The sequence below is a fragment of the Psittacula echo genome (genome assembly GCF_963264785.1).
Source record: "Psittacula echo genome assembly, chromosome: 6".
Classification (NCBI taxonomy): Eukaryota; Metazoa; Chordata; class Aves; order Psittaciformes; family Psittacidae; genus Psittacula; species Psittacula echo.
Window position 1 is genome coordinate 14,565,969 of NC_137743.1, and position 14,743 is coordinate 14,580,711.

At 55.5% G+C, this 14,743-nt stretch overlaps 2 protein-coding genes across 16 annotated transcripts in view; one reads left to right on the forward strand and one right to left on the reverse strand.

The window, feature by feature from the left end:
- Positions 1 to 188: 188 nt before the first annotated feature.
- CYP17A1 (cytochrome P450 family 17 subfamily A member 1) lies at positions 189 to 4,066 on the forward strand. Its single transcript, XM_080621160.1, has 8 exons — positions 189 to 935; positions 1,425 to 1,563; positions 2,109 to 2,338; positions 2,557 to 2,643; positions 2,748 to 2,957; positions 3,169 to 3,338; positions 3,420 to 3,523; positions 3,753 to 4,066. Exons 1-8 carry the CDS (start codon positions 624 to 626, stop codon positions 4,019 to 4,021), a joined length of 1,521 nt encoding a protein of 506 aa, XP_080477286.1. The 5' UTR covers positions 189 to 623; the 3' UTR covers positions 4,022 to 4,066.
- The window catches only part of WBP1L (WW domain binding protein 1 like), a 68,366-nt gene continuing 55,859 nt past the window's right edge, over positions 2,237 to 14,743 (reverse strand). For 13 of the 15 annotated variants that reach the window (XM_080621156.1, XM_080621152.1, XM_080621146.1 and 10 more), the window contains 2 exons: positions 14,136 to 14,297; positions 10,391 to 12,692 (listed from right to left, as the gene is read on the reverse strand). In XM_080621156.1, the coding sequence (XP_080477282.1) occupies positions 11,956 to 12,692; positions 14,136 to 14,297 (899 nt within the window). In that variant the 3' untranslated portion in view covers positions 10,391 to 11,955. Of the gene's footprint in view, positions 2,375 to 8,684; positions 10,155 to 10,390; positions 12,693 to 14,135; positions 14,298 to 14,743 lie in introns of those variants that run through there. The other 2 variants (XR_013957212.1, XR_013957213.1) reach the window with 2 other exon arrangements.

Consider the following 14,743-nt stretch of genomic DNA (forward strand, 5'->3'; position numbering starts at 1 on the left):
TGACCAGAGCTGACCAGTGCTGATCAGGGCTTCTTAGCACTGACCAGGGCTTGCCTAGTACTGTCCATTGCTGCTCAGTACTGACTAGATCTGCTCAGGGCTGCCCAGGGTTTCTCAGCACTGACCAGTGTTTGCCCAGTTTTGCTCACGGCTCCTCAGGACTTCCAGTGCTTGGCCAGTACTGACCAGGGCTGTCTGTGGCATCTCAGCACTGCTCACTGCTGCCCAGGGCTGCCCATCCCCTCCCAGGCATGTCGAAGGGTGCCGAGGCTGGGACAGACCCCAGTGCCCCACCGGTCCCCAGATGTGCTCATGGCACCCAGGGCTGCCCCTGCACCTCTCACCCACAGTGATGGAGCCTGAGAACAGCCCCATCCCTGCCTGTACCCTGGCCCACAACCCGCTGGATGCAGCTCCCCCACGGCCACCCGGTGCGACCATGGCCCCGCTGCCCTCGCCTCCGTCAGGTACCCAGCTGCAGAGCTGGCTCCAGGCCCAGCGCCCGTTCCCCCCTTCCCGTCCCCCTGATAAGGAGCCGAGCCCGCCTTGGGGTCAAGGCGACGACCCCTCAGCCTGTATAAAGGCCCCCCGCGCCGCTGCAGCCCCACAGCCGGCCCCACACCATGCCGCTGCTGGGCGCCCTGCTGCTGGCCCTGGCTCTGGCCCTGCTCTGCTCCTGGGGGCTGGCACACCGGAGGGACACGGCGCGGCCGCGGCGGCCGCGGAGCCTGCCGGCCCTGCCGCTGGTGGGCAGCCTGCTGCAGCTGGCCGGGCACCCCCAGCTCCACCTGCGGCTCTGGCGCCTGCAGGGCCGCTACGGCAGCCTCTATGCTCTCTGGATGGGCTCCCACTACGTGGTGGTGGTCAACAGCTACCGGCACGCCAGGGAGGTGCTGCTGAAGAAAGGGAAGGCTTTCGCAGGACGGCCCCGCACCGTGAGTCGGCAGCGGGGTTTGCGGGAGCCCCTCCTACTGCGGCGTGGGGTGAGGCGGGGGATGCGCACAAGAGAGGGGCTGGCACCCGGCAGGGTCCTTCTCCTTTTCCCATTCTGCCTGCAGCAATGGCAGTGGCAGGGGCAGCCCCCTCTCTGCCCTGTTCCCCGGGGCAAATCCTGCGCATCCTCCATCCCAAGGGGGCCCGTTTTTCCCCGGGGCTGGCTGCATTTTGGGGCATGGGTTCAGGTACCACCGCGCTCCCTGCACCCTCCAAGTTTCCTGGGCACCCCTGTCCCTAACCCTGGCATCTGTTCCCAGACCTCTCCATCAGTCTTTGGGGTGGGAAAGCAAAGCTCATGGCCCTGGCTTTGTCCACCAGCGCTAACCACCATCCCTGGCATGAGATGAGATGATCATCCAGCCCCAGCAGCATCACCCCTCTCGGGGCTGCCCTGCAGCAGGGTGACCCTGGGACTGCGTATCCCACAGGTGACCACGGACCTGCTGTCCCGGGGGGGCAAGGACATCGCCTTTGCCAGCTACGGGCCCCTCTGGAAGTTCCAGCGCAAGCTGGTGCATGCCGCGCTCTCCATGTTTGGAGAGGGCTCGCTCACCCTCGAGAGGATCAGTAAGTGCCCCCCCTCAGTACCCTCCCAGCTCTGTCTCCTCCCGCACTTGATCTGAGCCCGGCTTTCCCTTTCCCTGTGCCCTGATCCCCTGGGAACCAAGGGGGACTCATTGGCTCAGCCCAACACCCCCCAGCATGCACTTAGTTTGCCTGGCAGGAGCTCAGTCCCTCTCCTTCCATCCCTGCTACCTTGCCAACACCTCTCCCCATACGTTTTCCCTCCCCGAGGTTTTGTCTCCTGTCACTCAGCTGGGGAAACTGAGGCATGGAGCCAGCTCCCAGCCCACCAGGCTCCCCACTCCACCCAGGAGGTGCATCCAGCTGCACACAGACTTTGCTGTGTGTCTCCATCCCCTCTGCTCTTCCCACACCCAGTATCACCCTTTCTGGCCATCCTAGCCCCTTGAGGCTCAGCCCTGACAGGGCTCTCTGCAGGCTGCACACCCTGACTGAGTGGGGGCCCCCTCCTTCCATCCCCCAGATGCCCTCTGCACCCCCCTCAGCTCCACAGTCACCCCTTTACCTGCTTCTTCTCTCCACCCCAGTCTGCCGGGAAGCTGCGTCCCTGTGTGAGACGCTCAGCGCTGCACAGGACATGGCCCTGGACATGGGCCCTGAGCTCACACGGGCCGTCACCAATGTAGTCTGCTCCCTCTGCTTCAACTCCTCGTACCGGCGTGGGGACCCCGAGTTTGAGGCCATGCTGGAGTACAGCCAGGGTATCGTGGACACTGTGGCCAAGGAGAGCTTGGTGGACATCTTCCCCTGGCTCCAGGTAAGCAAGGACACAGGGACTGCCAGTTCGTCTCACCTTGAATCACAGGAAGGAGTTGGGAGGTGTCATGAAGCAGGGGTCTACCTTAGCACCCCAAGGTTTAGGAGGGTCCCTGCCCTGGTGTCCCACAAGAGCCAGTACCCTGGTGGGCACAGACGGACTGCAGAGGCTGGGCTGAACTGGAGCCCCTCACTGTAATGAGGCTTTTCTCCCCGCAGATCTTCCCCAACAAGGACCTGGCCCTGCTGAAGAGATGCCTCAAGGTGCGGGACCAGCTGCTCCAGCAGAAGTTCACCGAACACAAGGTGCCAACAGAGCCAGGACAAGGGCGATGCTCAGGAGCTGTGGGGTGCTGGAGCTGGAGGGGTCTGTGCCCAGCACAGCCCAGCTCACACGTGTCCCCTGGCAGGAAGCCTTCTGCGGGGACGCCGTGAAGGACCTCATGGATGCCCTCCTGCAAGTGAGGCTCAGTGCCGAGAGCAGCAGCGCCCTGGCACCAGGGCTGGAGCTGACTGATGACCACCTCCTCATGACGGTGGGGGACATCTTTGGGGCTGGTGTGGAGACCACCACGACTGTGCTCAAATGGGCTGTGCTCTACCTGCTTCACTACCCCGAGGTAGGGTCTGCATTCTGTGTCAGGGCCACCAGGGACATCATGGAGGGCTTCGGGGAAGGCAGGTGCCAAGATTGATGTCAGGCTTTGCCAATAAGCAGGATCAGGCTGTGGGCATTTTACTTCTGCCCTGCACAACCTGCCAGAACAACTGCCCATGCACACAGGGCACCCCATCCCTGGGCTCCCATCCCAGCCCTTCCTTCCATCCCAGGTCCAGAGGAAGATCCAGGAGGAGATAGACCAGAAGATTGGGCTGGTGCGTCATCCCCTCCTCAGCGACCGCCCGCTGCTGCCCTATCTGGAGGCCACCATCAGTGAAGTGCTGCGCATCCGGCCCGTGTCCCCGCTGCTCATCCCGCATGTATCACTTGCCGACACCAGGTGAGACCCCCATGGAACTGTCAGGATGTGGGCAGAGACTATGGGAGGGAGCAATCATCTTCCTCTGTGTTTGCCTTGCAGCATCGGGGAGTATTCCATCCCCAAGGGTGCCAGGGTCGTCATCAACCTCTGGTCCGTGCACCATGATGAGAAAGAGTGGGACAAGCCTGAGGAGTTCAACCCTGGTGGGTTCAGTGCTCCCAGGGGGCAGGGGATGGTGGGGGTGGGTGCAGCAGGAAAGGCTGAGCCTGGAAGTGACTTGGCAATGGGATGCTGAATGCTGTTCCCCCCTGGCTGGGGCACTTGCACTGTCTCTGCTGTTGCAGCTCAGGGGAGGGACATGCAGGTGATGAACTCAGGCAGGTCTCAGGGACCGATCCCTGTTGATGCCAGTGGTACCCCTTCCCATCGCAGGTCGCTTCCTGGATGAGCGGGGCCAGCACATCCACTCACCCTCACCCAGCTACCTGCCCTTTGGGGCTGGGATCCGTGTCTGCCTGGGCAAAGTCCTGGCCAAGATGGAGCTCTTCCTCTTCCTGGCCTGGGTGCTGCAGCGCTTCACACTCGAGTGCCCCCAGGACCAGCCCCTTCCCTCGCTGGAGGGCAAGTTCGGTGTTGTGCTGCAGGTGCAGAAGTTTCGGGTGAAGGCCAGGCTGCGGGATGCATGGCGAGTGGCCTCGTGATGGGAACCAGCCCTGGATCCCGGCAGTGCTGGGGTGGGATGGGACAGGATGGGACATGCCCAGCCTGCCCATGGGTGTGGGGTTGTCCAAATAAAGCTGTTCTCAAGGCAGTGTGGCTCCTGGTATTTCTTGGGCAGGCCGTGGAGGGCAGAGGGAGGAAGGAGGGTGCATGAGATGTATGGGGGCCCCACAGCTTGCTGTGAGCATTAGGCTGAGCTGGGAAGCCATGGCACCTCTGTGAGGCTGCCAACACCAACAGCCCCTTCAACTCCCCCCAGGGATGTGGGGTGGAGGCCTGTCCAGTGTTAACACTGAGCCATGGGGACCACTCCCCAGCAAAGCCAGGGGGGAGAAGGGCCCACCCCAGCCAGGTAAGGGTGGATGTGAGCAGTGGGCAGTTTGAGGTTAGGGATGCCCAGGCTGTGACCTTGGCTGGCCCCTGCCTCAGTTTCCTCGCTGGGAGCAGGTAGAATGAACATGATGTGGGCTGGGAGCTGAGCGTGCCATGGGACAGGGAGAATTCCCCAGCCCCATCCCAGGACACTGGGCCCCCACCACTGAGACCCCTGCTTGCTCCTTGCAGGGAAAAAGAGAGGAACAGCTCAGAGATTCCTTCAGTTATGGCTCCCACGTGGCTTCCTCTCCCTCAGTATGCAAGTACACGCATTGCTGCCAGCACACGTAGACATATACACACGTGCCTGTACATACATGTACTTACAAGCATGTATATGCACACAAAAGCACAAGGATACATTTATGCCTGAATATGCTTACATATACACGTATGTATGTGCTTGCATGCACACATGTACACCTGCATGCACGCAGCCCCTTCCAGGTAGGACACAAGCACCTTGTAGGGCTGCAGGGCTGTCTGACCCTGTCCTGTGTGTGAATCATCAAGGGGAGATGCAGGCAGCACCAGCTCCAGGCAAAAGTGGGGCTCCATTGCTCAGGGACACCCAGAGGCACCTGGAACCCCCTCCCACACCAGGCCCAGTGCGTGAGCACCACAGTGCCAGGGGCTGCTGACATTCCCTGTGCAGCAATCACAGAATCACAGAATCATAGAATAGTTAGGGTTGGAAAGGACCTTAAGATCATCTAGTTTCAACCCCCCTGCCATGGGCAGGGACACCCCACACTAAACCATGCCACCCAAGGCCTCATCCAACCTGGCCTTGAACACCGCCAGGGATGGAGCATTCACAACTTCTTTCGACAGCCCATTCCAGTGCCTCACCACCCTCTCAGTAAAGAATTTCTTCCTTATATCCAATCTAAACTTCCCCTGTTTAAGTTTGAACCCGTTACCCCTTGTCCTGTCACTACAGTCCCTAATGAATAGCCCCTCCCCAGCATCCTTGTAGGCCCCCTTCAGATACTGGAAGGCAGCTATGAGGTCTCCACGCAGCCTTCTCTTCTCCAGGCTGAACAGCCCCAACTTTCTCAGCCTGTCTCCATACGAGAGGTGCTCCAGTCCCCTGATCATCCTCGTGGCCCTCCTCTGGACTTGTTCCAACAGTTCCAGGTCCTTTTTATGTTGAGGACACCAGAACTGCACACAATACTCCAAGTGAGGTCTCACAGTGTTCTGATGTTCACTGCGGCTGGGTTACGGCCATCACTTGGAGCAGCACAACCTCTCCATAGCATGAGGGGCTGGGTTTGCTTTCACAGAACACTACCGTGCTGTGGAGGGCAGCACAGAATTAGGTTTCTGGTTCTCTATTACTTGACCTCTTAATATTTAACTCAATGGCAACACAGCTATGGCTCAGGGCACCTGGAGGGAAAGTGGATAGGGTGGAAAGACCCACACAGCCACAGCCCCACATAGCCCCACTTTTTCCCCCTTCTTTCTTTCCCCCAGCTCTCTCTCTTGCTAGCCGGCAGGAAATCTGGCATAAACACTCCCCACCACTACTCTTCCTACTTTGTGCGTCAAAGCTGCATGTTTTGTTTTGAACCACCAGCCCTTGGCTTTTACCAGCCCCTTCACTTCTGGCATCTGATGCCAAACAGGCCCTGTCAGCCTGGGGATGGCACAGGGACAATGAAGACAATGCGTCTGCAGCCCAGCACAGCACTGTGAGCATCTTCTCCCAGTCCGTTCTCAGGCAGGCTCAGGGCAGTGGTGAGGAGCTGAAGGAAGAACCTCTACACACACAGGGGCAATCCTCAGGGTGATTTGTGCAGGTGACCCACCAGAAGCAGGGCAGAGGGGAGCTCTGTGTGCTGAGCCCTACAGTCCTTCCTGCTCTCGTGCCCCTTTCCATCACACCATGGGTGCCGCTGGGTTTCAGATCCCTCCACCTCTACCGGCACAGGCTGACACTGGTGTGTGAAGGGGGACTGAGCTCAGAGCAGGTCTGGGGAAATCTTATCTCAACAGGATGCTCTGGGCTTTCCCATGGACTGGCGAATCTGTGCCAGCCGGGTCCTTCCCCTGCCCCATATTCTGTCCCCAGCTGCATGTGCTGGCAGGGAGGCTCCTCTCCAGGCTCCTGCAGTCACCAGCATCCTGATGCCTCCAAGAGTATCAGCCCAAGACGTTCAGCACCTCTGTGCCCGCTTACCAAGGCACTGTTTGACCTTGGTATAGGAAGGGATTCTCTCCTCGCCAGAGCCACCGCAGGGCCGACCCCTTGCACACACGGTACCATTGCCACAGTGCTCGCGGCAAGGTGCGTGCGCTCACTGCAAGCGCTCAAGGCCAGTGCGTACCATGAGGCAGAAACAGGGACTTCGGGACCGGGGATGTTTCCGATGGGAGAACGAACGCCTTCAGCAGCAAACGCTTGCCCGAAGCCCAGGCTCCAGCTGGGGTTCCCTGGGTTGTGCTGGCAGATGCTGCCCCGGACCTGGACCCCAGCCACGTGCTGCAAACCCCATCACCCCGAGCCCTGCCCTGCCGCGGGGTGTCTGAGCTCAGCCCCAGCCCATCTCCTCCCAGCCGGGAGCAGCCACCGCCGCAGGGCTCCAACACCAGCTGCCGGCATCGGCACCGTGTGAGCGGGTAAACAGCCGCGGGCACGGCTGCTCCCGCGCTGGGAACGGGCAGGGACGCTGCTGAATCATACTCAGAGTATTTATGCCCTGACAGCTGCAACGGGGCCGGGCGCTGCACCCAAACACTCCTGACCCCACCACACAGCTTCACCCAGGCTGCACCGGGCTCCCTTCCATCCTCCTGCCCTCTGAGCCCCTGTGGAAGTCGGAGTCCCTGGGACCACCTTGGACAAGTCTTTTGGCCTCATTCAGACCTGGCACTGGGCAGCTCAGTGACTCAAACACAGGGGGATGAGGCAGCCATGCCCATGGGAGAGCTGGGGGGAGAGCTCAGCAGCTGCCACTAGGTTTTGGCCGGCTGAGCAAGGGCAGCCACTGAGAACACCAAGGCTTTGCCACTGGAATAATCCTGCTGCTCTAAACAGCCTGAGCCATGTTGGGTCCCTGCCCTTCCTCTGGGGTCACCTGGGGTCTTTGCACTAGGCAGGAGTGAATGGAGCTGAAGGGCTTGGAGGGCAGCTTATGTGGGTCAGGAAACAGCATCTCCCTGCAGCACAGGGGGGCTTCAAAAGAGGAAAGTGGATAGTGGATAGGATGATGATTTTTCATTCATGGCTGTTCCCATGCTGTACCCCATGGAGCAGAGGTGCAGCTCACACCAAGAGAGGACTCGAGGACACCAGGTAGAACAAGCCCAAGCCTTTCATCACAGAAACACATTTTGAGGGGCACAGCCCTCAGCTCACCCAGCTCAGGAGCCCTCCAAGTCTGACGGGCTCCACTGTACCCCCCAGGCTGTGCTGGAGAGCTGCAGCCAGCAGCGGAGGCACAGGCGATGCTGGCAGTACCTGCGGGCTGGCGTCGGGCAGGGGGCCAGGCGAGCTGAGTAAGCACAAAGCTCAGGACACAGCTGTTCACCAGCCGAAACCAAACCCAGAACCACCCCGGCAGCCTGTGACCCCCCCGGCACAGAGACTGCAGCGCTTGCACCACTCGAGATGCCTGGGGCAGGCACCGGGCCCATCTGATAACAGCAGAGCTGTGCTGCAGGGGAGGGGGAACCAGCTCTGATGAAGACAGGCGAAGAACAGCAACTGACTCGGGCCTTCCCGGGCTGCTCGCTGAGGTATGCTGCACGGCTTGCTTTCAGCGGGGGCTGCTGGTCCAACCCCGTGCCCAGCCTGGTCCAGGCTTTTCCTATATAAACAAGAGACCCAAAACCAAGGGGGTGACAGCTCCTGGGCAGGTGAGTGAGGGTCGGGAGGGAGCCGGCTGCAGGGAGTGTGATCACTGGAGCAGGATCCCTGCCAAGCTCTGCTGGGAGTGGGTCACCGTGGGTCGAGCCTGGCTCAGAAAAGGATGTGTCTGTGGGAGCCTGGGCTGCAGGGGCAGGAAGCGAGGCAGTCCCGGCTGCAGCCGCTGACGCATGTCCCCAAGCACGACAGGCGCCCCAACGCTCCCATTGCCTCAAGAGCTTCCAGATTGTGCTGTGTCCCCGAGCCTTGCTCAGGTTTCCTGCCCCAGGAAGTTTTCAATGACTGCGTAATGCAGAAGCTTAACTGTGCCTCAACTTTCCTTTGCCTCGAGATAGGCAGGTAGGAGCTCTAAGAGCAGGTTGCCAGCACACACCAAGACACACCATTCCCTCCTTCTCCATCTTCAGCCAACACCCAACTGCTGGGTGGTATAAACATGCAACAATATGCTGTAGAAAAACTAGAGGGGTGTTCCCAGAGGGATGAGTTTGTATTGTTGGAGCGGAAGCGTCCCTTGGGAACACCGAGGCAATGCTGCAGCATCCACCAGTTGTGCCTGGGGGACCCTCTTGCTGAGCCATCACATGGCCTCTGCAGCGCCTGTCCCCAGGCAACATCCCCCCATGCCTGCAGGGCCACCCTCTGGGTCTTTGCCCTCAGAGCTGACTTCAGTGGCCAAAAACATGCCGTGTAAGCAGCACTGCATTGCCAAAAGCTCTGGCAAAAATAGACTTCAAGTATTATTGGCACCAACACTTGAAGCATGTTGTAAAGAAAAACATCTAGCAGTGGATTGACACTAATTTGCCCTCAATTGTGCTGCACTGTTTGCAACTTAGTTTTGAAGTGGCATATTTATGACAATCATAAAACACTTGCCCCTTATAGCTTGAAATGGGTAGATTTTCGTGCCCCGGAGGTAAGAGGTGCACACTTGCCTGCATCCTCACATCTCCAGCACTTTACACCCACGGCGTGCATTCAGAGAAGAGCTCTGTTTGGGTCATGTTGGCTTTCTACCAAGGGACACACATGAGGATCAAGCACCTTTCTAAAGCTCCAAAGCTGGAGCTTTGGGAGCTCTCTGCCTGTCCATGGTTTTAGCCCTGAAGAGACACCAGCTGGATGCCTCCAAGGAGCTGTCCTGCCCTGCACCATTCCTCCTGCTCCAGGTCTAAAAGCCTGAAGCACCAAGAGCCATGCTGACTGTCCTGCTCCTCCTCAGGCACATGTGAGCTTAAGAAACGTGGTTTGTGCCTTGTTTCTTTATGGTTTTTAAAAGCCTGAAAAACCTCCAGGAGTCATAAAACAGGCTCACCCCTGCTTCTTCCTGACTTTTTAAGATCAGAAATAGCAGCTTGGCTTAGAGGTAAGCACCAGTATGTCCACAGAAGTGGGGTTTCCCCCACCCTCAGTGGGGTGGCAGGAAAGCAAACAGAGATTTTTGTCTTATGCCAACAGAAACATTGGCAGAGGGTCTCCCACTGCAACAGGGCCATCCCCAGGACTTAGAGCAGTTAAACCCTACTCCGTAAGGACTGATGTGCTTTGTTTTAGCTTTCTCTGTGTTGTGAGGAGCAAAACCCGGTGCCAATACGTACAGAATTCCTAAGGGTGGCACTGGGGATCTTTAATTCTCTTCTCAAAAGATGCACGTGGTCAGTGAACACAGCTGGGAGCAACCAGTCCCTGCGTGGTCACAGTGCACAGGGAGCCAGCGTGGCTCTGGGGTGAGTACAGCCTCTCTGTTACCTCTCACACTCCAGGCATCCAGGAACAAGGTCTCCTGAATCCATATCGAAGTCCTTCATTCCTAAGAGCATCCCAAGACACAAACTGAAGAGCCGCTTTCATCAGCTGTCCTGATAGAAGAGAAAGGCTGTGACAGGCAAAGGAGTGAGACTCTCCTAAACCTTGTCAGGTAGAAGTGCTCTCCTCAAACATGTGGGTAAATACCAAGGTGAGCACCACTTGTCTTGCTGTCATCTCTATCCAGCACAGTGCTACATGCCTCCACTTCAGAAACCAAAGCACAACCACAAACTAAAGATAAGCCTTGCTCTTAACTCACAAAATGATGCACATACACGCAGGCAAGTTATCAGAAAAGGCATTATATTTTGGTTTCCACCTTATTTAAAACTGATTTTGGTTTTCAATCAATCAAATCTGAGTATGTCTGAGTTCAGTTTTCAATTTTCTTTTTCCCCCCATAACAGTAATGATCAGGATGACCATAATTATAAAAGGGCTGGGGAGAAAACCCGAGAACAAGATACATAGTGTGAACTGTGCTCTCTTCCACATGAGCACACTAGGGAATGTTAGTTTCAAGCTCTTTGTTTTTCCTTCAGGTTGTCACTAACAAAATCTCTACTGTTTATTAAAGCAAAGCTACAGTAAATTTTCTTGCAGTCTTACAGCAGGTTGTCATATTACCAGTAGGACTTGCATGCATGCATTGCAGTCACACACACACGCTCACAGACATTGTACAGTAGCCAGTTGGCACCATAAAAACAAAAGGAAAACAGACATTCATTTCTTTGAAGTGGTCAACATTAGAATCGCACCGAACATTTGGATTTCCAACAAAAATACTGCACAGGTCTTCCACATCTACATGGTAAGTCATCCCTTCACAATGGACGGAGCTCTCGTCTCCATTTGTTCAACATGCATCGCTGAAGCTTGAAGGCACGCTGGCCAAAGAGAGCCCTGTTCTTTTTTGTCATCTTAACTCCAGTGTGCTGCTGCCGGGGTGCAAAGGAAGGAACAAAATAAAACCAAGCCCTTTTGCAGCACACCGGGAAAAGGTCATTCAGAGACCACAGTACTTGGAAAGCAGCCCAGCTGCCTGGATTCTACTTCTAACTGTGCTCTTGGAGGCATTGAAGGAATACGCTTGTCTTTAAAAATGACATATAAAGGCAAATTTCTGCAAAGCCTTTCTTTCCAAACTGCTCATGGTAGACTAACACTCCTTCTGGAAGAAACTGGTCCTTCAGTCACCAGCTTCAAGTGGGAAATTTCCTACCTGCTGTCTTAAAACACTGAAGCACCAGAGGTTATAGGGCTGATGTGTTCAGGCATTCATCAACTTCAGGAAAACTTTATACACACACACGCACACACACACACACAAAATAAAAGCTAAAACAAAAAGAAATCCCCAATACCTCAAGAGCACTATATCAAACCAGAACTCTTGGGCTACTGACTGCCAGCACTGTCAGAAGCTGCTTGCTTCTGGGAAGACACCTGGAGGTTGAAGCCTGACGGTGATTTTGTATCCTCCCAGGGTGAGATCTGCTGAGCTTTACTGATTGCGAGATAAAGCAGTGTTTTCAGAAAACTAAAACCAACAAACTCATAATAACCATCACCAAAATCACCATTGGGAAAATTCCATTTGTTAGAAGGTCTCATTGAGAAACACCAGTCCCTGCCCTGCGAAGCAGGACAGACATGATTAACAAAACCCCGAGTGACCCGTCCCCCACACGCCGGGCCTTCGAGGACTAGTCCTCGAGTTATACTGAAGGGGGAGAAACAGAAATAAACTAATAAAAGGTTGTATCACCTTTTTTCCTCCTATTAAAGTTGTTATCCTCTTATTCCACTCTCATTTCTTTTTTTTTTCCTCCCTTCCACTCTGCCACCTTAGCTGGGGGAGTTATTGGTACAAGAGTTTGGAGAGTCTTGCTCATTTATTGTGTTCAAGAGTACACACACTGGCTGCCGGGGCAGGTGGTGGTGGCTGTGTTCACGGTGCTGCTCCTCTGCGGCATTAAAAAGCCCTTCCTCCTCATCCCCATGGGGACGGCCACTGCAGCTGTCACAGAAGTCCAGGGGCCCGTCCAGAGCATCATCAATGAGCCCATCAAACTCCTTGAGGTCGTCGTCGTGATGGCCCCGGTTGCATACGCAGACTTCGATGCCCGAGTCGCCAGTGAAGCGGCGCTGCCTGCCCGGCGTCTTGTCCTTCGCATCGGGAATGGCGCTGCTCTGCTCCAAGCTCTCAGAGCTGTAACCTTTGAGGAGTTCCTCCTTGCACTCAGTATCCTTATCAGGACCGGCCCTCTCCACCAGCTCGGCTCCTGTGCTGGTACCACCAGGCTCAATGCTTTGCATTTTGGCAACTGCTCTCTCAAGTGTGGTGGTAGAGGGCTCGGGGTCCCTGAGGCCAGAGGACCCAGGGTGGTCAGTACTGCTGTTATTGCCACTGAGTGCTGCTGAGCTGCTCTGTGCTGGCTGTAGGTTTCTTGGCGTGTCTGGGATTGTGCTACTGCTGCCTGCTGGGACGCACTGCTGATGTAAGGCACTGTATGGCGGTGGTGGGGTTGGCGGTCGGTTCACCACTTCCTCATAGGGAGGTAGTAAATAATTTGGCAAAAACCCTGAAAGTGGGAAGCAAGGAGGAGAAGTTATTTGTTGAACAGCTTATCTCAGGAAACAAGTCATTAATACAGGTCAGTAAGTTGTTTGTTGTCTACCAGCACCTTCCCTCCGAACAGCCCAAGGGGCTTTACAAGGGGTGCCAAAACTTGGCCCAAATGAGACACGTCATGTTATAGAGAAGCAGCAATCGTGGCACAGGAGGGTGCCTTTACAGGAGGAGATGGACACAGCTGGGAACAGCAGCCTGATCTCTTGGCTCTCAAATCGATGCCCACTGCTACCAGGTGACCTTATCATCACGACCCTGTACCCCAGTACAGCCCCATAAACCACACCAAGGGATGGCCTGCATCAGCTGGAGGGAACATCCTGGGAGATACCTCACCAGCCCTCTCCCACACTGGCTTCTCAGCCAAGATTCCGCTTTCAAGAGCAAAGACTTCATCTCACAAAGCATTGTGCACATATGAAGAGACATAAGCAGTTACAAGGATCCTGGCTTTCAGTTGTTGTTTTAACACTGTTCTGCCTGCATCAGAAAAAAATGAATGCAAACTGGCAGTACTGTCAAGAAAGTTTGGTTTATTGTACTTACAGCCCCAAAAATCTATTAAAGATTTTATTTCTTAAGAGGCAATAAAATAGTCTATATATAGGCAGAATGGACTTCAATACTGGAAACACAAAGACAGCACTGCAGTTTTCCATGCGCAATTGGGTATCCCTGGGAAGGAAAAGGCTGCTGGGGATTATTTCTGAGGTGGCTGCAAGAGCTGAACAAGAAAAGCAAGTTCATATATGCAACTCAACAGTCTACTACAGTAAACTCAGTTGCAATATTGCCAGTCAAAAGGCCGAGGCCTGCTGTTCTAGTGCAGCGTAGCAGGGCACGAAGGAGAGCACAAAGCAATTGTACTTTCCCTGAGCCATGGGCAACAGCTCCTTCCTGCCAAGTCCTAGGGCTGCTCACCAGGAATGTGGTCTGGTCACCGCAGCACAGGGCAGGAGGCAGCACAGTCCCTGCCAAGTCACCACTTCCATCCCCTCTGTGTGACTGAATTTCAAGAAGCCACTTCCCACACCTCAGTCCCACCAGCAGCAAGTGCAGGCTGGAAAGGAGGAGCATCCGTGAAGTACTGAAGGAGATTATTATAAGAACCCTCCCAGAAAACCACTCAGGGGATCGCTGTACTCACAAAGCCAAATCAAGGGTGGGTGTGAAGGTGTTGTAGCTGGTGTGGTTCAACCCCAGACTCAAGGGGGAGTCAAATGCATCCAGCAGCTGGAATATGCCACCTCATCTCTACAAGCCAAGGTTAGGCCACAAAGCTGCTCAGTCTCTTGCTGAGCCCAACCACTGCTGCCCGCTTCCACCCAACACAGAAAACTTGCTGCTGCCCTGCTACCCATGACCTCCAGGAAAACCAGTGTGAGGTACATACGGAAGTAAAACGGCAGGGCTGAATAGTTATGGGCTTCCCGGTATGCAATCAGGTTGATCTCGTGTTGCCGCTGCTGGGCCTGGAGACGATGCTTGGTGCGTCGGTGATGGCAAACACAACAGCAGCTGAGGATGATGATGATGGTCCACACCAGCCAAAACCCTGCAGTGAGGGACAGCAAGTTTTAGCCACAATGCAAGAGCCAAATCCAAACCCAGCAAACACCATAAAGGCAACAGGAAAGATCATCAGAACACCCAGATCTGAACCCTGCACTGCTCTTAAAGGCAGAAATACATGTTGTGCCAGGAGGCTTCAACACAGACCTGCCTGCATGCTTGACCCCTGTTCTGACAGCCTTGGGTAGCCCTGACAGAACTGGGTAACTCTGTACATGCTTTGGTACAATGTGGAGTATGTTCATTAAGTACAACTCTAGAGAAGAATGAAATATGGAGACAGAGCTAAGCCCTCTCCATCATCGCTCCCACCCTTTGGATATCATTTCTTCTAGCCAAAAATATGAGAAGAGCTGTGAATAACATTGGACTTGTCTCCTACAGCCACTTCGGTTTGAAAATAACAATCAAGACACAAAAGACACTCTG